The following is a 27,817-nucleotide window of genomic DNA, read 5'->3' on the forward strand; positions in this document are numbered from 1 at the left end:
GGCAGATGGCAGTTAACTATTTTTCCTCCTGATTACTGTTGCCCAGCTCTTACTTGGACTCTTACAGCAGTACGCTCTTGTATAATACAATTATCGTTTCCATTTCTGGGCTGCTGTCCAGGCTCCGCACCACACTCTGCTCTGTGCCACCTCTCCAGCACAGGAGCAGCGTGCCAGCTCCTGCCACAAACATGCTAGTACCACGCACCTCCCACCACAGGCGACTACGCTAAGCTGAATTTGCAGCTGGTATAAATCGGAGCAGCATCACTGAATTAATCACAATTTATACAAGCTGTAGACCTGCTCCAAGGTACTATCTCTGCCAGAAAAAAAGTCCGTCTTTGCTATGCACTCACTAACGTGGTAAAATCCAGATGAAAACAAGGCAGTTTATCATTTTGACATGTTTGTAGCCCAAGGTAAACTCTAGACTCTCCTCTGCAGTTTACCTTAACCTGCCATGATGTCAAAATGAAAAACTTCATCTTCCCCAGGATTCTACCTCATGTCAGCTATCGCACTGAAGGAAACACCTTTCTACCCAGAAAGCATGCCTCTGCTGCCAAGAAACCTTGCATTTCTGCACTGAGGCAGGTAATGTGTCTTGCTCTGACCACTCTGTATCATTCACCACCACGCCCCAGACTGGGTGGAGAGGACGTGGAAGGTACATTTCTGCTCCAGCCTAGCTGCATTACTGTCAGCCTCCAGCAGGATTATGTAGATAGATAGCTAATATCTTTTGTTACCTTGCTGGAAAACCCCACCTTTCCTGGCAGGGTATCCATAATCTCCATGCCATGTTTACTCTAGTGTGGAATTCTCTCTTCCTTTCTCCTCCTACTCTTCGGTCAGATTATTTAACCAAAAGGTTACTTAATGCTACAGGGACAAGAAGATCTCTGACCTCTGGTACTCAGGCAAAGCGTTCCTGTGCAGACAGTATTATAAACTTAGCAGATACTTTCAAGCTTCCATGTAATTTGCAAAAGTTAAAATTGGCAGATGTTTCGTTTCTCTCCCACTTATGTATTTATTCTATCCCATACCACCCATCAATTTCAGGGTTAAGGCATAAATTATTTCCATGGAGCTCCAACAGAAGAACTTATGTTGAAAAGGAGTTTAGAAAAACATAAGCCAAGGATATATTTAAAAACAGAAATACAACAGCCTGCACTGATCTAATAACTATTTTGGGCCTATATATTAACATATGTCTTAAGATGTATTTCTTAATAAACTAGCAAGCAGACACACTAACGGGGAAATGTAAAATAAAGATCCAAATGTACTTTTTCTTTCAGGGCTGGATTTACAAATAAAAAAAAAGCAAGGAACAGGGGCAGACAACAGACCAGCGAGTAAAAACCATGAGAGGCCTCCTCACCACTCAGCAAACCGGGAGGGAAGGGGTTATAGAGCTCATCCCCCAGGGTAGCTTCCACTCTGGGAAGCTTTCATGGTTCCACTGCAAACCCTGCAAAGAATTCCACTTTTCTAGCTGCTGCCTGTAAGCCAGGACTTAAAAGAATACTTGTCTTATCACACTCTCCCATGGTCCCAGTGCCAGCCCATTCTATGGCAAAATAAAATCCATCACCAAACTGCAGCCTGTTCCAGCCCAAGTCTTCCTGACTCTGCAGGACACAACCTTCCCGAGCAGCCTTAATGGCCACTACCCATGCAATGTGGTGGGTGGCTTTTGTTCAAACTCCAGCAAGAACCACCATAATGGCAGCAACATGGATCCATCTAGCACAGTATCCTGTCTCCAGCGCTGGCCAAGAGGGGAAGCTCAATGGGAAAGAGCATTAGAAACACGGCTCACACAGGCTGATGTGTTCCCAAGAATAACCTCTCAGCTTCCAGCAGCCAGCACTTAAGGCCTTCCGGCACTGCAGGTTGCATCATAACTATTATGTTTAATAGCCTCGCTGGACCAATCCTTCTTTAATTTGTCTAATTCCTCTATGAGATCATTTATACTTTTGGCTTCCACACTGTCCCTATGGCAGTGAGTTCCACAATTTCATTATGCATTATATGAAGCGTTCCCTTTTGTTTGTTTTAAACCTCTGCTGAACTCAAGCTTCTGCTGCATCCTAAAGCAGCCCCTACAGTCATCACCACCAGACTAGAGAAGAGCTTTGTAAGTCAAAGCCTGAAACATCAGTCTTCAACTGCACCTGGAAATGAACAGGATGCAGGTCACAGGCACAAATGGTATTTTTATCTAACAGCTTCCTGAGACTCTGCTCAGGTCCTCACTGTACAACACAGAAGTAGACACGTCTAAGCGGAACTGATAGTCCCCGACTCAAGAAGTTCACACTCTGCAAGAGACATGACCAAGCCACCAACTTCTGCACTGCCTATCATTAATGAGCAGCCTTCATGAGGGGTGAACTGCTATAATACACATGGGAAATAATTTCTATAGAAATGCACCCAAAAAAAGCAGCCACTGTATTCCAGCAAGACTGAAGGAAAAAAAAAAAAAATTGTTTGGTCTCTATTGCCACATGGACATTCAGAGCAGGGCAAGAACCCACCAGACACTCCACCTCACAAACTTAACTAGCAGAAGTCAGGTAAATTTGTTAAATTGATGGAACTGCAAGCCCCTCACCATTGCTACCAGGTTCTTTCTTGCAAGTCATTATTCTCTTCTTCATTCAGGTTCAGCCTCCACTAAATATCACAGCTTAGCCTGGCTCTGAAGCAGATGATGGAAATCTGATCAAGAGCTGGAACAGCAAAGTCAGATTGCTGAATGTTATCTCTGCACAGAGTGAGCTGCAGCATCACCTTCTCTCTTAATACTTTATACATAAAAGTATGTTGAACAAAAGGAGTGGACACAGCCCAATCCTGTAGCAACATGCAAGAGAGCCTAAAGGGAGATGAGCAATTTCCCTAAACTATCTTCTGCGTTGTCTCAGAAAAACAAGAATGGATTTGCACAGGAACAGTTTACTTTCTTCCTCCCAATAGCATCATATGCGTCAGCACCTAGGTGTGAGCAGCATCAAAGGATGCTGCTGATGAACCTAAACACACTAGCAATGCTTCATTTGAGTCACATCCAGAAAGTGTTCAGCAGCCAACACCAATGGCGCCCATGCGTTTGTGAAATCAAGCTCACAGTGCTCAATTCTCGTTCCCTTGAGATAAACCTTCACAATAAGTAAGACTGTTGAGACCCACAGTGCCTAGACATGGCATCTTGAGCAACAGCCAAAACTTTTTTCTTCATGTGATAATGGAATAATGTATCAACAAATGGTCCTCAGGACAAGAAGTACTAAGAAAGCTCACAAAGGTTAGTATACAGTGGAAAAAAACTAAATCTAAATATTCTCAGGGTGGCAAAATATTAAAACATGCCGCCAGTTCTGAAGCACATTCGTTGGGTTTACATTATTTAGCAGTAAGTTTGAAAGAACTGCAGAGACAACTCTTTCTGATGTTAATAACGTTAATTCAGATTTATTCTGCATGTCTTTGATCAAAACCTTGCTAGGACCTTAGATGTGTTTAAGACCCTATGCCAGTATACTTTGCTGTAAATAAAACTGAAAATTGTAGTTGTACTGAATTAGTGAACTGCAGCTTGCTCAGCTAATACAAAATACAATCAGAAATCAGCCCTCCAAAATGGCCTGTCCTCAATGTTTTGTGGTGGACTGACCACAGCTTCCCACACCACGTCACATTAGAACTAAAACCACAAGCAGCTTCCAAGACATAGAGCTGAATAGGCAGGACTCCTGATAGTACACTCGCTTCTTTTGGCACTCAGGTACAATAAGGATATTGTTCCTTTAATGCTTAGCTTTCCTTTTAAGTAGTATGTGAGATTTCAGCCAATTCTCCCCAACGATTAGTTCAGGATGAATGTACTTAACTCAGGATTCAGCTGGAAAGAGCCCAAGTAGATGCAATCAATTTTCCACTAAATCCACTTCCTTCCTCTCTTCCCTACCCAGCATGAGACATCAGCTCACCACTACAGCCAGTGCTGACTAAGACAATGAAAACCTCTGCCTTCAGCCATGCTCGTATCAAACTTGGTTATTCCTTTTTTTATTTTCCCTGGTCTTTTTTCATTTTCCTGGTTTTCTGTTTTCACATATCCTGTTCACTAGCCCACCATTTGGGCTAGGTAGAAAAGCAGCTATACAGCAAACCACAAACACCAAATGCATTTGGCTGCTGTGAACCCCAAAGTTAATCATTCAAAATTGTACAGAATCAGCTGCAGAACTTGACTGATAAAGGACAACTTTCCCCTTTGCACATATGTAACTGGAACCTCCCTGAGGTTTCAATATGCAGATACTATATGTCTGCATCTGTGCTATGTCTGTGTGTAACACCAAATTATTTTTACCCTCATCACCTAAACCCCACAGTACTTCTGAAGTATTAGCCATTGGCCACTTTACTCGAACCAACCTCATGCAACACTGCCTGAAAAAGAACAATTGTAACAACAAGGATGACTTGGTATTATAATTCATTAAATAAACATTAATTTATTGGTTAAAGAATAACACCTGTTAAAAAACAAGGGCTAGAAACATGATCTCTGGCTCCCACCTACATGCCACCTTCAGAATGTAAGTAGATAATTTCAACTCTCATTTCCCCAAGCATATACATTCTCCTTCGTTAAACAACTTGCGGAAACAGCAAAGCAAGTCCTAGTGGTCATGTATTTTCAGGCTTTCTTCCTCTAGAACAGTGGTCTCCAAACTTTTTTGGATCATGCTCCCTCAAGTACTGGGGGGGAGCACACACCCCCAATACTTGTATATTTATTTATTTATAAATTATATATATGTAGCACTGGAGTATTTTCTTCCCACGCCCCAACAGATCATTGTGAGCACTCGCTGGGGTACACGGACCCCACTTGGGAGACCACTGGGTTGTTAGTACTGATTCAGCAAATTGTTTCCATAGGTCTGACTTTACACTGCTGTGGTTCCTAAGGTCAGTAATCCACTGACTCACTTAAGCCAGTTAGCTGCATTATTTCCAGGAAAAACTTTCAGGGATGTCAGTTAGAAGAGTGACAGTGTAGAGTACCCAGGCAGCCAGCTGAGTTAAGTGACTGAGGTTCTATGACTATATCCCATTTAATGTTAGGACACATCACACTTGTGTTTTAATACACATGGATGGACAACCATTGAGACACAGCAGCCAGCAATCAAAAATGATTGCCAAATCCATTCCTGCTTTTAAATATGCATTAAATCAGACACCTTTCACTCTGCACAGATACAACTAAAAGAGCTGGCAGGTTCTCATGGGAGACTTCAACTCACCAGATATCTGCTGGAAATAAAACACAGCAGAGAAAGCAGTCTTGGAGGTTCCTGGAGTGTGTGGGAGATAACTTCCTGACGCAGCTGGTAAGCAAGCCAACCACGGGAGGTACCTCTACAAGAAGGGTCAGAAGGAGGATCCAGGGAACTACAGGCCTGTCAGCCTGACCTCAGTGCCGGGAAAGGTCATAGAGCAGATCATCTTGAATGTCATTACACAGCACATGTGGGACACCCAGGGGATCGGGCTCAGCCAGCATGGGTTTATGAAAGGGAAGTCCTGCCTCACTAACCTGGTCTCCTTCTATGATAAGGTGACCCACTTACGGGATGTGGGGAAGGTTGTAGATTTGTCTACTTGGACTTCAGTAAGGCCTTTGACACTGTCTCCCATAGCATTCTCCTGGAGAAGCTGGCTGCTCACGGCTTGGACAAGTGCAGCCTGCGCTGGGTTAAAAACTGGCTGGACGGCCGAGCCCAGAGAGTGGTGGTGAATGGAGTCAAATCCAGTTGGCGGCCAGTCACTAGTGGTGTTCCCCAGGGCTCAGTGTTGTGGCCAGTCTTGTTTAATATCTTTATCAATGATCTGGGTGAGGGGATTGAGTGCACCCTCAGGAAGTTTGCAGACAACACCAAGTTGGGCAGGAGCGTTGATCTGCTTAAATGTAGGAAGGCTCTGCAGAGGGAGCTGGACAGGCTGGATCGATGGGCCAAGGCCAACTGTATGAGGTTTAACAAGGCCAAGTGCTGGGTCCTGCACTTGGGTCACAACAACCCCACGCAATGCTACAGGCTTGGGGAGGAGTGGCTGGAGAGCTGCCTGGTGGAGAAGGACCTGGGGGTGGCTGGTTGACAGGCAGCTGAACATGAGACAGCAGTGTGCCCAGGTGGCCAAGAAGGCCAACAGCATCCTGGCTTGCATCAGGAATAGTGTGGCCAGCAGGAGCGGGGAGGTGATTGTGCCCCTGTACTCAGCACTGGTGAGGCCGCACCTTGAGTACTGTGTGCAATTTTGGGCCCCTCAGTACAACAGGGACATTGAGGTGCTGGAGCGTGTCCAGAGAAGGGCAACAAAGCTGGTGAAGGGTCTGGGGAACAAGTCTCATGAAAAGCAGCTGAGGGAACTGGGGTTGTTTAGTCTGGAGAAGAGCAGGCTGAGGGGAGACCTTATCACTCTCTACAACTACCTGAAAGAAGGTTGTAGCAAGGTTGGGGTTGGTCTCTTCTCCCTAGTAGCAAGCAATAGGATGAGAGGAAATGACCTCAAGCTGCGCCAGGGGAAGTTTAGGTTGGACATTAGGAAAAACTTCACCGAAAGGGTTGTCAAACATTGGAACAGGCTGCCCAGAGAGGTGGTGGAGTCTCCATCCCTGGAGGTATTTAAAAGAAGGGTAGACGTGGTGCTTGAGGGTACAGTTTAGTGGTGGACTTGGCAGTGATAGATTAGCGGTTGGACTCGATTTTAAGGGTCTTTTCCAACCTTAACGATTCTATGATTAGCTGCCCTATTCTGCACGTACGCTGGCACTATGAGTCACCCACACCAGCTGAGTCAGCTGCGCTATCAGAAGCCAGCAGCCACTATTTCTTCTTACAGGAAATACTCTAAAAGTTTATCTCCTCCACCTCTTTACCTATTTCTTACTTATGTCATTGTTCACTTTTATTACTACTATTCCAAACGTAGTGGCAAATGAAGAATCAAGGCTTGATGGTTGTAGGCAAGAAAAATCAGCTTGGGGGCTAGGGGAGAAAGGAAACAAGGAGCAAGCCTAGGGAGGCACCCAGAGCAGGTAGCACTGCTGGAAGAGTCCCTGCCAGAGGAAGGCAGGGTGGCTGGATAGACAGGAGGTGGGATCCCCTTCCTGAACACAGGCAGGCTGCCTCTCTGCACCAAGGCTGGGCTGCAGAAGCAGGAGAGAGGGAGCAGGCAGGGGATGGCAGTGCTAGGCTCTGACCAGCTGAGTCACGGGGGTGGAAAGAGTAACAGCAGATACAGAGGTGAGGACAAAGCTGTATGGGGCCCTGAACAAGAAAGGGAAGTAATACAGGGTTTTCTTGCATCTATAAAGGGAGCTCATGAAGACAGAAAGGAGCAGGATGGTACACAAAGCAGTAAGGGAAGCCAAGCACCTGATGCCTCTGTGCCACCTGTGCTCCATGGGATGAACAGGTAGACGAAAGGAAGGATATCCATGGCACTTGAAACCTGTCTTTGCGAGCCTGCCCCTAACACCACCAGGCAGCAAGCACTCACAAGGGACTTTGGGAACGACTTTGCAAAACCCCAGTAACCTCACACACAACCAAGTTTCCCGGCGGTTTGAACCACATACCTCAGAGGCCACAACTCTGTCGACCGCCTCCCCTACACCTTCCTGTATTGAAGCACTCCTCCCAAATTGCATAAGGCAACAGGAGCACTCGCAAAACCACTGGGCAGAAGATGCTTTGAAAGCTTAGGCTTTTGCATCTCTCTAGTCATGTCACACACCACCTACAACTTAAATACAAACATACAAAGCTACAACTTCATGTGTCACACAGCTTTCTGGGACACGGCCCAGAGAGACTGGAACGCTCTTTGCCATTTCAGCTTGCAGGGCGGTCATCTCATCACCCAGGAATATCGATGTTGTGGGTGAAATGGTCAGGCACCTGAGACCCAACTACCCTGAAATGACAGTAGAAGGTTATCCTGGCCCAGGACCATAGGACACACACCTGTTCCTCAAGTACTAAACGTACATGAGAAGGAGCGACAGGATCAAGAGTCCAGCAAATACTCAGCACTGTTCCCTGAGGAACACCGCCCCCTCACTCCTTGCAGGCCCTGAGCCTACTAGGATGTTTGGGGCAGGCAAGAAACACAGGACTACACCCAAACATATTACTCTCCCACTTCCTCCACCACTTTAAAAAAGTAATTGATTTATTTGAATGTTGAGCCATTTGAATGAGAGCTGGTGAACTGTCACAAGAGGGTGGATCATCAAAAGAAGGTAACTATTTAAGGGACAGCACAGAGCATCTGCATTGGGTACCAGCCCCAGCCAGACTGCCTTCATCCTCTGCAGCCCAGTACCGATTTCCAGACACACACCAACACTACAGCATATCACCTTATCTCTGCTGGCTGCCAAAGCATGCTGCCTGTGCTCGATCAGATACTGGTCCTGTGAACTGCCAAGTGGAATCAATAATCTTATAAATGGAGGAGCACTGAATACAGACTGGACATTGGCCATCAGGGAGGCCATGGCAGGGTTTTGCTTCAGGTTAGTTTTTAGAAAGTATTTACCTAATTCAAGACTGTGGGATCAGGTTTACAAGTATGAAGGTTTCCTATTTTTATTCGTGTCAGTTTGGTGCAGGGCATGCACATATAGGTTTCACACTGGTAAAATACTAGGAGTTTCTCAGCAGAACAATAAAATAATACAATTTCTGACAGTGTTCATAATCAAAGCTATATTGCAAAACTACCTGCTTGTTATATGAGTACTGGGAACAAGCTCACCTAGGGCAAACTACACCATTAACATCAGTGTGATGGAGCAGGCTCCTGCTGCCCAGCTAAGAGCTTATGCCCCTCTCCACAAAGACATGAATACTTCGACACTAACTGAAACTGGATTTGACCATGAGTGATGATAAATCTAAAAAGTCCCAGCAGAAGTTCTGGTCAAGGGCAGGATTTTCAGGAAACGAGATATTTATTGGAAGGGGGAAAAAATGCTTTTGGCTAAGATCAAATTTACTTAGTTTTTTCCTGTGCTGTGTTTTGAGGGAGAAAGGCAAAGAAAAGTGGTTGGAAACAACAGCTCTTCCCTACCTGGGTTAAAACCAAGCTAAAATTTACTGAGGAGGAAAACATCTACTGCTGGTAAATAACTCTGGAGAGGCACCTGTAGAAGTCCATTTACCCAGAACTAAGCTGGTCATTCTATAACAGTAAGTTTATGAGCAAGCAAAACATTCAGCTCACATCAAATACCAGGGGTCACCGAAGCACTTTCCTTGGTGCCCAAAGACAGCCCACTGCAGCTATAATCAGCCAATCCTCCCAAGCCCCATCATTTAAATTAGGAAAAAAATTATGGTTGTTTATGTAGGCTTCACGCCAAGCCCATTTCTCTGATAAGCCCTCTCTGGTGCATTTGTGTCTCACATCCGATTTAGAGTTCTCTGAATACTGGAGACAGCATTCCTTGGATACTTAAAATAAATTAAAAACACAATGTTGGGCTTGGACTGAGGAATGGGAACGTTATTCACGTGGCCCAGGCACTAAGGGCTCTAGGGAATGTGCTGGGAAAGTAGTCTTTTTAAAAACCTTACATTAGACTGTGTATTTAATGATATATAATCCTCAAAATGGTCCTCCATAAACTGTAGAAATGCACTATTTGAGCAAGTAATTATTTTCAGTAGCATGCTGCAGCAGCTGTATGGCTTGGCTGCTAGACACTGTTTTCTCCAGCAAATGCATCTATTTGTGATATAACAATAATTATCTAGTATTTTACAAAACTTCTCATTTCTCCAGTACTTTGGCCTTAGGATCTCCAAATAATCTCATAATAATAAAATCAACACAGTATCACCCATGTGAGGTAGGAGAAAAAAATTATCTCCGCATGTGCAAAGCCAGACAGGGCTAAGTGATCTGCCCAAGATAAGGAAGCCAGGAGCAAGGGGATTATACTGCTGTCCTCCGACTCACAGGGCTGATTTACCCCTTCATGACCACCAACGTATCAATCCTCTCGGCTAAGAATTTTTTGTCTGTCATTTGCCAATACCCTCTGCCAAAAGGAAGCCTTAAAGACAGAATGCTAAAATTTCCTGCCACTGTTTATTTTATAGATGTGGAGACAAAGTTTACAAAAAAAAGATCTTTTATTGTTTTGTACTTGGCAAGATTCTTATGGGGAAATAGCTTTTCTTGACCTGAAAGAAGTAAAAGCATGCTGAAGGTGAAGAGTGGCAGTGGAAACCTCTGATCTGTAAAATTCATTTGTAAGGTAAAACACAGGCTGCTTTCTGGTGTGGAACATGAGTGAGTTTTCAGGCCATAGAGACACCTCTCCTTTGAAATAAGCAGTAAGCAGGAATTATTATGGATGAGTTAGTAACCTGGCCTAGATAGGAAGCATGGATAAGGTGCAAAGCAAGAGTCCTTTTGTTAGACGACACATGAGGAAAAGTGTAACAGAAGCAGCAAAAACAGATTTCTACTTCACACTCTCCTTTGCTAAGAACACCTGTCCTTGTTAGGCAGGACTTGCTGGGCAGGAGTGAGAGGTGGTGTGTGGCCTGGCAAGAGGGGAGAGGAGAGGTCCTGCCACTGTGCTGCAGTGTCACCAGGGGAAAGGACAGCAAGAAGTCAAGAGACTGGCAACAACAGGAAAACAGGTAACAGGAATAAGAACAGAAAATTATCCAGTTACAGAAGTACACAGGAGGTTTGGAAACTGACTTCAACCGCCTGAAGTTCCCATCGTTAAAAAGCAGTATAATCTTGCCTCCTTGGTAAGGGGATGATGAGCTGCCAACAGTCTGGAGTCTTTAGATCCTGGGAACTCGGGAATCCAGGAAAAGCCCAAGATGCACATAACAGGTCAGAACAGGAAACGACCAGGGTACAGTAAGATTTCAAACAGTGCCAAGGGCAAGGGGACCAGCTCACTATTTTCTGGAGAAAAAGGTACTGACATGCAGTTAAGATCTTAAGAAATCCATTGTGCTCATTTGAAATGAAGAACAAAAGATGCCCGCACAGAAACAGCAATAAAGCCTGGATTCTTCAGTAGTAGAACAGGCACATGCCAGAGGAAACATAAGCAGAAAGAACGAAGAAAAAGTCAAGGGAGATGAAAAGCTGACCTTCCCTTCTTCACAGAAGATGCATCAGAAACAAAACCTGAAGTTCAATACTTCCAACACACCAGGAAGACAATCAGGTAACAGTAGCTCACAGGCCACACTTTGGGTCAATCCAGGGCAGTAATGGTGAGATCTACACATTCAACAGCTACAAAGGAAAGCCAGGGACTCAGTCAAATGATAGGAGAGTATCCAGGTGACACATGCTTAGGAGGCTAAGCACATGAGCATGGACATGTTAGTGTACATGGACATGTTTGTGTGCAAGGACCAAATTTAGTGCGACAGGCACCAGAAAAGAAATAAGTTAGTTGTGGGAGGAAGAACTGACTTACTAAGTGCTGAAGGACAAAACTGACTAACTGGCACATGTGGAGATAGAGTGATTTATTGCTGAAGAAGTGGTGGTGATGATAGATATTAAATTTGAAATTATTTCAGACAGCTATGGCATTCCAGGGTCTAGTTTTCAGATGAGTAAAGGATCAAGGACATCACTACAGCACTGACTAGGCACTTTGCAGAAAATATATGGACAACACATAGCAGAAACTTAAATAATTAAAATTACAGGAAGCCAACCAGGTACATCTCCTTTCATTAATTTTCTTCTTTTTTTCCTTCCACCTGTTTTTCACTTTGTTTTTAGTTAATACTTAAAAATTACAGAACCTGGAAATAGGAAACAAGCATCTGTTGACGATGTCAGTGATTTGCCTGTGTTCTGTTCTGGATTATCTGGATTTCTTCCCCTTTGAGAGATGAACTCAAAAGCAGCCCAAGGGAATCTTTTCTTTTGGAGAATCTGAGATGTATTCCAAGAAAACATTTTAAATGGGCAGAGAGGAAGGCAAGAAACAAAAAAGGCTAGAAGATAAAAAAAAAAAAATCACACAAGAGCTGTGGGTTTCAGACTAAGACAATCTAGACCTGCAGCTAATAGATGCTGATAAGGAAACAAGGACATTTCAGCAAATCTTGTTACACTAAACAACAGGTGGCATTCCAAACACAAGACTACACAGGGAAGTGATTAGGTTCTCTGTGGTTTTTACAGAGAAGTAAAACACAGAGGCAGAAACCTTGTTAGAGTGTATTTTCTGTACTTTATGTTTTTCAGCCACTGAAAGGATCACAGGTGCTGTTAGTGATTGGTTCCACATTATGAATGTATTCCTCCCACAATATTATATATCTATGGTCAGGCAATCAACACAGAAAAAAGTTTCCGTCATTAGTTGCCAGGCAACTCCCACCAATTAAAATAACCATCAAAAGCCATGCCTTTCATGCTGGAATAACTAATAGCAGAACGCAATTATTACCTTTCAAGGAAACACAGACAAACCACCAGCCCTCTGATAATCAGAAATAGGGAATGGAAATGTTTTCCATTTCTCTGTTGACTAGCTACCTATCAACACCACTTTTCCCTGGGGGTCAGCCTCCAGATCTACCAAAACTAGCTGCTAAAGCAGCCCTCAGAGAAAAGTGATACTCTGTATTAACACACCACCACCACATTAAAAAAAACACGTTTAAGAACATCAATCTTCAAGTATCTGAGATGTCCCCATGGAAGTAAGGCTCAGGACTGGGCCAATCAGATGAACCACCTTTAAAAAACAGGTTCTCCCCAAGAGTTGAACTAATTTAATTTAAAGTAGTCACAGAATTGAAAACCTTTCATGACATAACATCTAGTAGTATCATCTGTAGAAGGGACACAGTCAATGGAGTGGTCTGTTTATCTGAAGTTGAGCACACAGATCAGTGCCCTGCTGGACCACAGCTAGCTGGAACATGAGAGCAATGCAGAGAAACTACTAAATACCTCCTAAAATATGAAATCCAACATTCTAAATAAAGGAGAGTTTCCTGCGTCAGTCCCATCTCAAACACTTCAGATTACCCTTTTCCCATCCCATCCTTTTCTGTTTTTCTAAACCCTGGAATATTATCAGACTAACCACAAATCAAGATAAAGGGAACATTTTTCTACCAATCAGTACCCAAAAGCACTTGGGCTCTTACATGGGCTGGTATCCAAGTTTGACTTTTAATTACCAGAAGACAAGATTACATTCCTTTGCTGAGACTCATTCATGGTTCAGTGTCTTGCACAAGGTGAACCTGAACTGTCTGAAGCCAGCTGTCATGTCTACCATCTGGCTGCTTCTTTTGAAAGCAAGCACCTCCCTTTCCTTGAGTTTTGCATTAATGGGTTTGTCTGGGACTGCAGTTGCAGACATACCTGAAATAGCTTTTAACTATCTGTCTTGATAGGTGTTAAAATGGAAAGCATGGGGGCTAAGCACAGGCTGTAACTTATCCCGAAGACGCAGAATGACTCAGGCAAAATTCTGCACTCCTTCAGCAATGCTGCGAGTTATCTCAATTACACGTCTACACAAACCACAGTCTTAGCAGCGCATACAGCAAATCCTTCGGTCCTTTTTCCTAACCAAACTCGCACATCTCTAAAGCGCTTGGACTTTCCTGTGAATCACACCTCAAAGTAACTGCCCCACATAGTGTGTCAGGACCCACTGCCAGCTCCAGTTATGGCTTGGAAACCACCAAACATTCAGGTGGCCGATGAATTCAATCCGAATGCGGGGTCTGAGTCGGGGATGAGTAACAATGGCAGTTATGCAAGTTGAGGGCACCCAGCTCTCGTGCTCCAGGCTGTGGGGGTCAGGGAGGAATGTTCCCACATGCACAGCACTGAATCACCCACTGGCTTGTCTTCCCCTGAGCACCAGGTATTAGCCAACGGCTCTGGCAGGATTACAGACCAAAAATCCCAACATTCCAGTCTGCTCTGGTCCAACAGTATGTGGTTAGAAAATGGCAGGGAAAAGTGTGCAAGGACATTAACTACCCATCAGACTTTCACTGCACAGCAATGTACCCCTTGCAGCAATACTCATCAGCTCTTCTCCTTTAAGTGTTCTTGCAGTGTCTCCTTGCTGCTCAGCATAGCTGCATAAAGCAGTGGCGGTCAGATGAACAGATATTAAACCTGCAACTGAACCACGTAAAAGTCAGGCACGAGGCACCTGAGAGTTAAAAGCCACTCTCGCACACACATTTGTACCACTGTGATCACCAACTCTAACATTGATGGACACACAGTGTAGAGCCCATAGATTTGGCAGTGAATTTTGTTTTATTCTATGTGAAGATCACGTTCACAGCGAATTTACGGCCACAAAGTACTAGCATTGTGCAATTTGGATGCAGTGACTCATGCCAAACTTATAAATATGCTGTGGGGACAGAACAAATATGAATTTAAAATGAACATTCCACTGGGAATTTGGGTATTTTAAAAACTCACCAACTGCTGATAAATATACACTGAAGGGACACAGCTCCCTTAAGACATTCTGTGCCTTATTACCACCAAGAGCAAACAAAGGTTCAACCCAGGGCAGCAAATACGCAAAAGACGATTGCCAGTGCCACAAGGAACTTCCCTTTACAAGCTGGGACTTGAGCAACCTCCTGGTTAATAGAGATATATATAGAGCAGCACTGAGTGGCTTCAGTCAGAAGGGAGCTGTTGCCTCCAAGACTTAATACAAGTGAAAAGGCAGGTTGCATCCGCTGATGTGAACCAATCAATTCCCCTTTCACATCAGTTGGAGAGCACAGGCTAATTCAAAACAGCTATTTACACCTTCAGGGTAACAATACTTACTGCTACAGCTGTCCGATTTTGGCCTTTTAAAATGTCAGTGCTGTCAGTCCTCACTGTGTTCCTTCTCTTAGATGCTTGTAGCAATGAGCTTGTGAAGTCTGGACAAAGGCTGGTGCTGAGGTGGCAGCAGCAGCACCAGTAGTCAACTGAACTGTGATACCTTTACAAGCTGTCCCTTAAAATCAACCTGCTGTACGAAATCCCTGTGAGTGCTCCAGTCTGATCAATAGCTACCAGGTAAGAAATAAGCTGCATACCTTTGGGATTATACAGTTTGCTTTGGGCTTCTGATTGACCTTGCAGTGATTTCCTGTGCCTTAAAACAAGTGGCAAAAGTGCAAATTAGAGATGAATGGCATGCTCAAACATTTGCCTTCATGTAAGAGCAGAACGTGCCACTATTCTCTGCTTTGAGACAACAGAGACTTCAAACCCTTAGCTCTGCAAAGCTCATTCCCACCCATCTGCTACACCCTCAGAGTAACAAATACCAAACCAATATTCCTCATTGTAAAGATTTATCTTACTGCAGTTTCTACAGTCATTGCCACTGGATTAAAATTTTCAGCCTGAAATGATGCTGTGGATGGCATTATGATCTGAAAACTGGAGGCACCTGGTAAGTTATCTTCTGTAATGAATATCAAATAAAGCCCACTAATTCCTGCAACTGTTCACCTGCACTTAAGAGCACACAATCTGGCATTATTGTAATTATTCTTCAAGAGGTCCTGTCATGCTCTGAAATACTACCAAGAGGAATTAGATTATGAGCTTTTCAGGCATTTTTCAGCTCTTGTCTTCAGTTGCAGATTTTGCTTATGGAACTCCTGCCAAAACTAAAATTTTACACTTAACAGAAAGGACAGTGTATGTTTTTGTCTTAATTCATCTCTATTAAGATTCAAAGCATGCTTACATATGAGTAATTTAACATATTTAAGGACATGTCTAAGTGTTTTGCTGAATCAAGGCCTAAAAGAGGTTCCAGTGGTGTTAGGGCTGAGAGAGAATTTCAATCTATATTTAAAAACCACCCCAACAAGCTTCAGTGGTCTTCTCTAAGAGAATGTGGATACAGATCTACATTGAACTATCTGACCCCAAGGAAACAGGATCGCTTTTGGCTTTTACATTACCTGAAGAGAATTATCTGAAGGCTGGAAAAAAGCTATCTAAGGAGCATGGCTTTTTGCAGAAGGTAGTGGGGTTTACACAGAGACATAACACAAACTAACTGACAGAGCAGAGTTCTGAGATGCTGAACATGCTCAGTTATGAGAGCAAGGCTCAACTATCCAAAGCCCACTGAACACATTAAAGGGGCAGAAATGCACCATTTTATTTTAAAAACACAAGATCTGCCTGCTAGGTAGGTCATTTATTTTTCTGTACCATTCTTCTTCTGACCTCAGCTCACTGGCAAGATTTCATTTTTCTGAGAAAATCCTGTACAACTCAATCAATATATTGCTGAGTTTTATCCTGAAGTTGCCAGAACCTAGGAAGACAATGAAGAGATTTACCATTTGAACACTTTACCAAAACATCTAAAGGAGACAAAAGTCTTCTGTTTATTTACTGTACCTCTGAAATACTTATCCTTCTGCATTCATGTTCTCAAGAGCTAACCACCATCACTGCAGAAGAGCCCTGAGAACCTATCCTTGCCTCCTTACATTTCTACGCTAGCAAGTCCGGGGTCCTCGGAGATGCCTGCACCTGTGAGAGTGTATTTTAGGTTTTACTCTTAATTACAAGCAACACAAATCCTCCAGCAATGGTGTAATATACAGTGATGGGAGTCAAAAAGGACAGCACTGGGGCAAGCACTGTATGCTCCCTAGAAGGTGCAGGATGGCCCATTCTGCCATGTGCTGCCCTTTTCAACCAGGGCACCCTGTCAGATATCACCTGGCACTGAAACCAAAGTTAAACCCGAAGAAGAGCCCAAGAAAGGACACTGACTCTGAGTTGTCTCTTCCCACTTATCTGCATAACTGCACTTGTCTTTGAGCTGAAAACACTGCCGAGTGCTGAAATTAGGCCCTTGGAGGCTCCATCACTCATTATCACATGTCAGCCTGAGTGGTCTCCAAACCACAACTTTTCCCAATGGTTTGAAATTTTTTTTAATTGTAGATGGTTAATTATTGGGCTTTTATTTGAATCAGATGTCTTCAGGTACAGAATTTTTCTTCTTTAGTTATTACCTTCTACTTCTAGATTCATGATATCCAAAGTAGGACTGGTAACTACTAGAGCGGAGTTTGAGTTGTTCTTGTTATTTGGAGAAAAAAGAAGAGAAAAAGAAAGGCAAGCTTGGGCTCTTACTCTATCTCAGATTTCTAAGTCTACATAGGAACTAGTACACAGGAACTGTTTTAGACATAGAGTACTAACATACTTAACTCTCCTGTCAAAGGCTCAGAAGGAGCATTAGTCCATGTGCTGTGACCTCTTGCCTAACAAAGATCATGAATGATCACCCAGTTACCTACATACTGAATCTAAAAGCCTGGCTCAACTTAAAACACTTTCCAGAGACATTTGGTCTCAATTTGAAAATGAAGAAGAGTAGAGAATCTGTCACTTCTCTTGCTATTTCATTCCAGCAGTTAATCATCCTCACCGTATAAAAACTGTCTTTGATTTCCTGTTTGAATTGTGTGATTTCAGCTTCCAGAAAATCTCTCTCTTGCGTTTGTCTCCAGTACATACGAGACCACTTTCTAATGCTGCTTTCTGGTAAAAGTATTTACAAGCTCCAGCCACATGTCCCTCCCATCATTCCTGATACCCAAAACACACTGGGCCCTCATGATTAGTTTTCTGCCAGTCTTTAACCATCTATGTAACTCCTTTCAGACCCTGTCCAGTTTTTCCTCATCTCTTTAAAGGTGGGCACCAAAACTAGAGTGCAGCATTCTCACCTGGGTCCCACCTATATCCCACCAAAGGTAAAATGAACTCCCTGTTCATAAACTGCAGTACTGAAAAGCATGCATTTGGTTGCTTTTACAAGAGGTCTTGTAAAGCCTTTTCAGCAAACCACTCCAGGATGAAATTCCCATAGATGGGACCTGCATGCCTCGTTCCCAGGCCCTAGATCTACTGGCACTATCCTGAATCACACTGGTTTTCCCAGGGACCACACAGCCCTAAATAAAGTGGTAAACCAAAGAGTTAATGCAACACCCCCTTTCCAGCTGTGCTCATTTTGATACTATTTTGGAGCTGAGTTGAGAGGAAAAGCTCTGGTTTTGACTCAGTTACATATAGTTGAAACTGAGCTTTGATCAAGTTTTTTTAACTGCACTCGGGCAGTACTGCCTCATGAGCAGCACATCCACCTTTTCAGTGTCTAACATAAGAATGTCCCCACACATTCCCCTCTCGATGGGATTGTATCAGAGGTTGCAGACAGAAGGAAATCCAAGCCCTCCTTGCTTGTGAAACATCCTGGCAGATGATAGCTGGGCCCTCCAGCCCACAAGCAGTACAGCAAGAAGCTCAGAAGACAACCTGGAGCACCATTTCCTTGTGCGTGTGCATGACTCACAGAAAGCTGTATGAATCACGAAATTCCACCAGCACTGTGGGGTGGGGCAAAACTATGCTCCAAAAGGACATGTCTCAAGTTGCCCTATAGTAGATGTACACTGGCCACACACACCACACCAGGACAGTCAGAAAAGCTTGTTGTGCTTTTGAATAATTAAGTTGGGTTTGTATTTTGCTGTTAAAACACATTCCTTGGCCGTTATACATTCTTCTGAGGAATAATGACCTGTGTACAGACCCCTGTGGTAGCAAACACACCTCCCAACTACTTAAAAAACCCACGCCCACCCCAGAGAGGAAGCTGGAATTCACCCAGGCAATTAGGTTAGGTTAACGTTGGCAGTGAGTGGATAGATATTATCCCATATCATATTTTGTAATCCTCTGCTAAGCAGGATGCTGTTCACTTTGGGAGGCAACAAAATAGCTACTCATTCACTGTCAGACTTGAGCAAAGTTGAGAGTGATCCCCGGAGGTTTGAGATGAGTTTATTCTAGGACCTGGTAACAGTCCAGAGTCATTTATAAAGGTCACTAAATTCTACGTTCAGGTTGTGGGTTTCTTTAAACCAATATTTACCTGTACAAATCTCAGGAAAAGATAACACTACTTTCACAAGTGAACTTTACAATGGCCTTTTCATTATCAACTTATTTGGTTCTATACCAATAATCTTTTACTCTTTTTCTAATCCTTAATTAATCCTTTTTATAAACAATTTATGCTCAGTGTATTCTGCTCAGAGTAAATCTTTTGCTGTGTGTATTTCAACAAGATCTTCAACATACAGGCAAATATTTTCATATATTAGCAACCTAAATAAATGCATGGGTGTATCAAGAAAAATCACCTGACTCCTGAAAATTAAGCTCTCGTACTTCCCTTGAACTCAGTGGGAATTTGTGAGCTCTCAGCAGTTACAGACAAGACACTGAGGAAGTTTCCAACTTAAGTTCACAATGCTTGAAGGCAAACACTTCTGAAAGTGCTGCCCTGAATCTTCCAAGTCCTGTTTCCCCTGACAAAGCCATGACTTCCCCAAATCACATACAGAATCCATCACTTTCAGATGCATTAAGATTAAAAGAGAAACCTAAACTGTCCTGAGAACGGCAAGGAGAAGACAGTGTCTGACTTGCAAGTTTTCCTCTACAAAAATAAAATATTGTAATAGCTTACGGTGTTTCAACTTGCAGCTTCTATTTCTTATCACATTCGAACGTAAGAGAACAATTGCTGAACATTATTTCAATACAGAATTAACAAATATATGTGCTTGGCTATTTGCAAATGCAACTCTAGTAAGTGAGGGAAACTATGGTTTCAGCTATGCAGGTTTTGTCGGTTTTCTGTGAAAATGATAAATGCACATTACAGTTCCATAAACACAAGTGATTTAAAGTATGTAGTGCTTATAACCGCCAGATTGAAGGCAGTTTGTAAATGCAGCCCTTAAAACAACCAAATACTACTTTTCTGGGCTGTTGCTTAAGAAAACACCATTGAACACTTACAGACGGCAAATAAATAACAACTCTTGAAGCTGGAGTCCTGCACAGGAATTTTGCCTCAGGAATCAGGCAATATGAGGTCTTACTTTGCACACTGGTTGCTACAGGAATATGTATTATAAAAGGAAGCCACTTAGCAAAGCCTACGATAGATCTGACTTACCACAAGAGCAGCATGTGAAGCAGTTGGTATGATAGAGGTTACCCATTGCTTGGCAAGCCTGGCTCGCTCCATACACACCTTTTCCACATTTTATACAAATACCTACAAAGCAAAAAGAGAACGAAAGTTAGAATCCTCCATCACTCCTAAAAACAGCTCCAGGCCATTGACTCCATAACACTCATGATACACCCCCATCAGGCCCTAAATCAATGAGCTCCTCACCCTGAATAAATTCAAGTACCCAAGACAGCAGCAGGCAGCCTGAGTGAAACAAATGCATTGAAATTAACCCAAAATAAAAGAGGAAGGGGAGAATCCTCTGCTGGTGTTTCAATGCTTGGAGACTGAGGGTGGCTAAAGACAGAAATCCAAAAGAGGCAGGTGCAACAAGACGACAGAAAATCTGCACACTCCCTGGAAATGACTCTGTTTGCCCAGAAATAATTTAGTGAGACCTTCACAACTAGGTGCTCCATCACATTACACTCAATAATCACTAATAAAACAATTCAGTTCAAAACCACAAGGCTTCTCTTCGCCCCACTCCAGCAGTGCAACATCAACAGCATGGGTCCATGGCAGAAGCCATGCAGCACCAGGAAAATGGGTCTGTCAGTCACATTTAGTAATTGTTTAACTTCCCATGAATAGTAGTATGTAACCTCAGAAACATAGCCTGACACCTTACAAAACAGAAGAGCAAGGCTTCTTCTACCTTTCTTATGGTCTAAGGGCAAAAATTCTGGCTGGCAGTTTTGCTTCAGCAGGGCCAGAAATTCACCTTCGCTGCCTAAGCCTGCTCTTGGTGATGCCAAGGATGACTCCCATGAAGTTCGCATGAGACCAAACGATGAAGAACCAGCTTAGCACTGGCGAAGTTAGTGGTTAGCTCCACACATGGCAGACTTACCAGAATGGCATTATTTCAGTAAGCTCTACAAAGAGGGGGTTTGAGGGGTTTTTTTTAGTTCTTAAAAAGCTTTTCCCCCCACAGTTAGAGCTTTAAGAGTCTTTTGCCTATGCATTTAACTCTTAGTTATGCATAACCTCTCTATATTCAAACCAAGGCAGGGAGATTAATTCAATAATCACGTTTCTTCTGTATCTCCATAAAGAGGAAGCAAAATGCCAGAGAACTGATGCCCTTTTGTCACATACTCATGACCATTGATTTTAAGTTTTTCCAAGATGCCCAGTGATGTCTGTCTGATTGTAGCAGGACAGTATATCAACAGTATGGTTGACAGTATGTCAACTATAAGCAGAAAAAGAAGGAAAACATAGGCCCACTGTTAAACAGAAAAGGAGAGTCAATCACCAATGATGCAGAAAAGGCAGAGGTCCTCAACACCTTCTTCACCTTGGTCTTTACCAGCACTGTCGGGTCCCAGGCTTTGGGAACAAAATTGCCAATTGAACCAAACACCCACCCACCATCGGTGAAGGAAGAGTTAGTATATGAATTACTACAGGAGCTTGACCCCCACAAATCAATGGGCCCTGACAACATCCACCCTAGGGTGTTGAGAGAGCTGGCTGACATCATTGCAAGGCCACTCTCCATAATCTTCAAGAAGTCATGGAGAATGGGGGATGTCCCAGAGGACTGGAGGAAGGCAAATGTTACCCCTATCTACAAGGGCTCAAGGGAGGATCCGGGTAACTATAGGCCCATCAGCCTTACTTCAATCCCTGGGAAAGTTATGGAATGAATCCTCCTGGGGGCCATCACAAATCAACTGAAGAACGTGGTTGGGAAAAGCCAACATGGCTTCACTAAAGGCAGATGGTGCTTGACAAACCTGGTGGCCTTCTACGACAAAGTGACTTGCCTGATTGACATGGGGCAGGCAGTGGACATTGTCTACCCAGACTTCTCCAAGGCCTTTGATACAGTCCCCCAGAGTCTCCTCCTGAAGAAGTTGATGTGTTATGGCCTAGACAAGAGGTCTGTGCAGTGGGTGGGGAACTGGCTGACAGGCTGTACCCAAAGGGTGGTGGTAAATAGCTCTTTCTCAGACTGGCAACCTGTCACTAGTGGAGTCCCCCAGGGATCGATATTGGGCCCAATGTTATTCAACATCTTTGTAAGTGATGTGGATAACAGCATCAAGTGTAGCCTGATGAAGTTTGCTGATGACACGAAGTTGAGTGGGGAAGTAGGCACTCCAGAAGGGAGAGCTGCTCTCCAGGGAGATCTGGATAGGCTGGAGGAGTGGGCCAGCAAGAACCTTATGAAGTTCAACAAGGACAAGTGTAAGGTCATGCACCCGGGAAAACATAATCTGGGAGCACAGCACAGACTGGGATCCACCTGGCTGGAGAGCAGCTCTGTGGAAAGGGACCTGGGGGCCCTGGTGGACAGAAAGCTCAACATGAGCGAACAGTGGCTGCTGCAGCCAAGGCAGCCAACAGGATGCTGGGTTGCATCAAAAAGGGCATCACCAGCAGAGAGAAAGAAGTCATTATCCCGCTCTACTCAGTGCTCGTCAGGCCACACCTGGAGTACTGTGTACAGTTCTGGTCCCCGCTACACAAAAAGGATGTGGACAGGCTGGAAGAGGTCCAGAGAAGGGCTACCAAGATGATCAAAGGATTGGGAAGCTGCCATATGAGGACAGGCTGGGAGAACTGGGTTTGTTCAGCCTTGAGAAAAGGAGGCTCAGAAGGGATGTCATCACCGTGTACCAGTACTTAAGGAGTAGTTACAAAGAAGATGGAGACTCCCTTTTTACAAGGAGTCACATGGAGAGGACAGGGGGGAATGGACACAAGTTGCTCTTGGGGAGATTCCGACTGGACACCAGAGGGAAATTTTTCACAGTGAGGACAGTCACCATTGGAATAACCTCCCCAGGGAAGTGGTTGACTCGGCCCTGTTGGACACCTTCAAGAGCCGTCTGGACAGGGAGCTGGGCCATCTTGTTTAGACTCTGCTCTTCCCAGAAAGGTTGGACTAGATGATCCCTGAGGTCCCTTCCAACCTGTGATTCTGTGATATCTCAAGACAAGGCTGTGTAATTTTTAAAGCACTATAGTAGAAAATAAAAGTGGATATTTTTTGCCTCATACAACTCTAATGAAGCTGCTGTGCTCCATGTGCTGTTTGAGGCCCTGTTTCTACAAATGTACACACAAGCTTAGCATTAATCATTAGCAGTTTTGTTGATGCTAATACACTTAAGAGTCTAGGAACTCAAGAACTACAAAATTGGGCTTTAATCATCCAGAATTCTCCCCTGCTGTGCCGTGAACATTTTATACACATAAACACACAGGAAAAAGTACAAATGCAAGCTGCTGGGGGGGAAATGAGCATCTTATGAACGGGTAGAAACTTTAATAGCAGAAAGAACAAAGTTAAGCTAACAAAGCGCTTGGCGGCTCAGTTCAGTTTCCATGGGTTTTGCTTTTATTTGTTCCTACTATACAAATTAGAGTAAGCTGCCACACCACAGAGAGAGAAATGTTGTCTGTCCCTATGAGGTAGCTGTAGGAAGATGAGTAAAACTGGTGGGAGAACCGTACCCAGTAATCTTCACTGGGCTCTCAATGAGAGTCAGTCAGACAACACGATGCCCATGAATCTCTGCCTGCCCGTTCCTCCCCCTGCCCCCAAGCTATCCAAGACACATTTTAAACTCCATTTCTGAGAACAAACTGTTTCAGATCAGTGCAGCATTAACACAACCACCTATATGGGCTGTGGAGTGCGATCAGTTTAAGTGGGACACTGTCAAGTTAAAAAATATATATAACAAGAAAGTCTTCCTATGCTACTAATACTCAAATACTGAAATGGAAAGATGTTTCATAGGTCATGGGTTTCTTGGTGTTGAAGTCCCTCATTTCAAATCATGGAGATATTAGCCTTTCATTCAACCTGCTCAAGATCCTGGCACAATGGTGCCATTTTGGACCATGAGCACATTTGCCAAATTAAACAGTTTTTAAAAACTAAAATTCTATTAATAGATCTTTAAAAAATCCTAAATAGGATTTCCGTGTTCAAGTGAAACAGGAACTATAGCTTCAATATTAATCAGATACCAATGTCCCAAGCTAAGCCTGCGATACAAACTAGCTGCCAGCTAGGTCTCCATCAGTTCATTGCATACAAATTATGAAGAAAATGCTGGTCCTCAGGCTAGCTCAGCTCTAGTATAGGAAATGGAAATTTCAGAATATTTGTTGCTTTATCCAAGGCTGCTACATCTATTTATTTATTTGTAGCCAAAGGTTATGCAAAAGGTCTGCTATTTGCCATGAGTTAATGGTTAACTGCTGATGAAAGATGGTCATTGATTACTGTGGACACTGATCAGAAGAGGCATCCGATCAGCCAGCTGCTGCAGGAATTGTTCCCAGCAGCAGACAGCATCCACAGACCTGCTCCTTGTCTCATCACATATGACAAGCTCTGCAATAACCCTGGGCCTGGGGACAGGAGCGGTTGCACGCACAGCAGAGAACATGGGGCTCACACCAGAACTGAGCAATCTGTTACTTCAGCATCAGGTCCTGGTATGGTATTTCAGTTTGGTTTTGGCAGTGGAGCCAGAGGAGAGCACATCCAGAGCTCCCCAGCTATCTGTGCCCTTCTTGCCTATCTTTTTAAGCCAACCATGTACCCAGGAACTGGCCTCTATTGAGAGCCTGACTGAGGTTACACAGAGATCTACCTTTTCCCATTTATACTTTAATATTACTCAAAGAGTAGCAGAAATCCATAGTCTGTAATTCTCTGGCATTTCTGTCTGAGTTCTCATGCACAGATCTACTGCAGCCATTAAATGTTTTGATAAATGAAGTTATTGCCTCATTTCTTTGCCATTGCTCCACTGAACCATCAGAAGCAAAAGAGGGATTTATTGTGGATGTTAAACTTACACTGGCCTCTCCAGCAAGTGATTCGTTATAACCAGCTGTCAGTTTGTTAACTCATTTTCTCTAAGACACCAGTCATTAACTCCAGGAATGAATGACCACAGAGATGATTAGCATACTTTAAAAGCACATGTATGATTCCAAAAGTGTATTTTGGAAAATACACATGCAGCTGTGGTGTGAGTATAGTGTGAGCTCATATCTGCCTAGGAAAAGCACTGATTACATGGGTGTTCAGGTCTGGTTTTCCACCAGTCACAGCCCAGACTGCAAGCTTGTGAAAGCCTTGACATAACAGCTACATCACCTTTTTTTTCCCCCCAGATTTAATTCCAAAGCTTGTTAAACTGCCTGTGAAAAATGTTCTGTTACAGAGCAAGCATGTCTCATTTCTGACACTTCACTTGACATGACTTCAGATCAACTGCTTCAGCCTTTATACAATTCCTTGTCCTTCCCAACACCTCCGTTCTAAGCAGCCAACTTGCCTCCAGTTCTTTAACACATCCAACTGTTGCATTTCCACCCAAGTCATCAGCTCTCCTACAGATCCAGTGTCTCTCTAGCTAGAAAAAGATGTTATATAAGATGTTGCATATACCCAAAGTTTGCATAAAGGTTGGCTGAGTGGGAGCACTGCATCCCAGTGTACCTTCACTGTGCTGAAGAGATGTTTGCATCCTCACACAGTGTTTAACCAAATGTAAGAGTAGAGACTGAACAAACACACTCTGTGGACCACAGCAGAAGACCACCAACAAAAATGACACTAGAAAGAGGTCCCAGACACTCCCTGCTGGAGTTAGCTACAGCACATCACCAGCGCTCCCCAGACCTTTAACCAGTCCACTTCACCGAGCTTGACCATGTCAGCCAGAAGAAATCTCTGTATGCAACAAGGCAAGCCTCCAGCACTGTACGGCAACACAGCCGTCAGAAGCATGATGCTCCCTGGGTAACTCAAGCATTAGCAAAATGTTAATATCAGCATCAGGAGAAAGTAAGACAGGTATTTTCTGATGTAGACAGCTGTTTTGCTCGACTCGAGACCAAACACAATGCATTATAACAAGCAAAGGTATCAGCAACAACCTACAGAAGATATTAGAGTTACATGATTTTTGTTCAGTCTGCTATAACATACTTTTAAGAGTTCCCTGTAGTAGCCTACACATTAGAAGTTGTTCAGTTTGAAACTCGTACTTCAAATCCTGGGACGCTCCTTTGACCATGCCAGTATGGGCTGGTACTTAATACAGACTTTGCCAGGTACCCAGAACTGGAAAAAGGACAGTAGGCAATGGTTAAATGGAGTATATATAAAGGCAGATCTACAGCCACCTTTTGGCCAAGTTTCATCCTCAGACACATGTGGAACTCAGCCTGTGCCAAATGCCATCCTCACTTAACCTCAAGTCAAGGGTTTTGCATAAATACATGAAAAATGGTACCATATGGCTTCTCAACTTCCATAGGCAGCAGCTGTGTGAGTCAGAGGAGGAATCTCACCATCACACTCCTTGACAGCATGCCACAGCTCAGGGATGAGCTGCAGCTTTACTGTCTTACAGCCACACCGTATCTCCAGGATAACTGCTACATGCTGCCTACAGTAGGAAACAACCAAGCCCTGTCGTCAAGAGTTATGGTAAAGCTAAAATTAACAACTAACACATGGCACAGATTACTCCCTCCCTGACTCTGCAGTTCCGCTCATGCTGCAGTGCTCTGAAAAGGGTGGCTGGACTACTGCAAAATCCCCTTGTGTTCTCTCTCAGACAGGAAAAGATCACCTCTACGCAAGACCCCAACAAGCTTTTCCACACCTGTGGCCTAGCCAAGGTGCAGGGGCAGGGAAATTAAAAACTACAGCCATGAAGCAGAAAGACCAGAGGAGGGAAACCTTAACTCAGCTCAAGAAATCAAATTGCAGCAACAGGGGCCAGCTGCAAGAGCAGGAGGACTGTGGAGGGGCTGCACCAGATGCCTGCAGGTGTCACTGGCCACAGGTCGCGTTCCCACATGGGCTGCAGTGCCTGCAGCCCGTGATCTCACACCCAGACAGGTTTTTACACAGGGTGTTGCTACTACCTTTAAAAAATATTCTGCTAAGAAGCTGGGTAAATAGTGAAGCATCACAGCTGCCCCAAGCCTGGGCAGCTGTGTCACTGCTGCAGCAGTACCTGCCCAAGCTGACAGCAGCTACTGTGCAGACATCCTGGACTGCCGCACCTTGGATGCTGAGATGTGACTTCAGTCAAGAAATATGCTCCCTTCCTTCCAACAACCACAGGAGGAGGGATCTTCCAACGCACACGTCATGTCCCAGGCGAAGGCAGATAGAGGAAACAAGGCACCTTCCAGGGCACAGGGGCAGAGCCTCTTCAGCACTCAGGCAGGAGCAGGGGAGGCAGCCTAGGAAACCCTCCCAGGCCCTCACCACCAGAGGTAGCTCTTGCTGGAGGGCTTTGTCACCTGGCAGATACCTGGCAAAAGTACCAAGGCTTGAACACCCAACACAAAATAAGATCTGGTATGTACAATTTATTAATTAATAAATATATCCTGGACACGCTCAGCAGCAATGTAAAATTGCATAAGTTGTCATGATAGGAATGACAGGACTGTCTGGTAAGCTACCAGCACTACCCTCTTCCCTGGGGAAAAATCAGACGACACCACAACTTGAATTAAGGTTGAAAATTATGGATTAAGAAAAGTGGGAAATGCTCAGGTAAACATTTTAATCTC

The 27,817-nt window shown here is 43.9% G+C and overlaps 1 protein-coding gene across 1 annotated transcript in view; it reads right to left on the minus strand.

Annotated features, from left to right (window-relative positions):
- Window positions 1–27,817, minus strand: part of WTIP (WT1 interacting protein) — an 89,581-nt gene that overhangs the window by 35,064 nt on the left and 26,700 nt on the right. Inside the window, exon 2 of the mRNA XM_064459572.1 lies at window positions 20,177–20,278. Within this exon, the coding sequence (XP_064315642.1) occupies window positions 20,177–20,278 (102 nt within the window). The remainder of the gene's footprint in view (window positions 1–20,176; window positions 20,279–27,817) is intronic.

The sequence above is a fragment of the Phalacrocorax carbo genome, chromosome 8 (assembly GCF_963921805.1).
Source record: "Phalacrocorax carbo chromosome 8, bPhaCar2.1, whole genome shotgun sequence".
NCBI classification, from domain to species: Eukaryota; Metazoa; Chordata; class Aves; order Suliformes; family Phalacrocoracidae; genus Phalacrocorax; species Phalacrocorax carbo.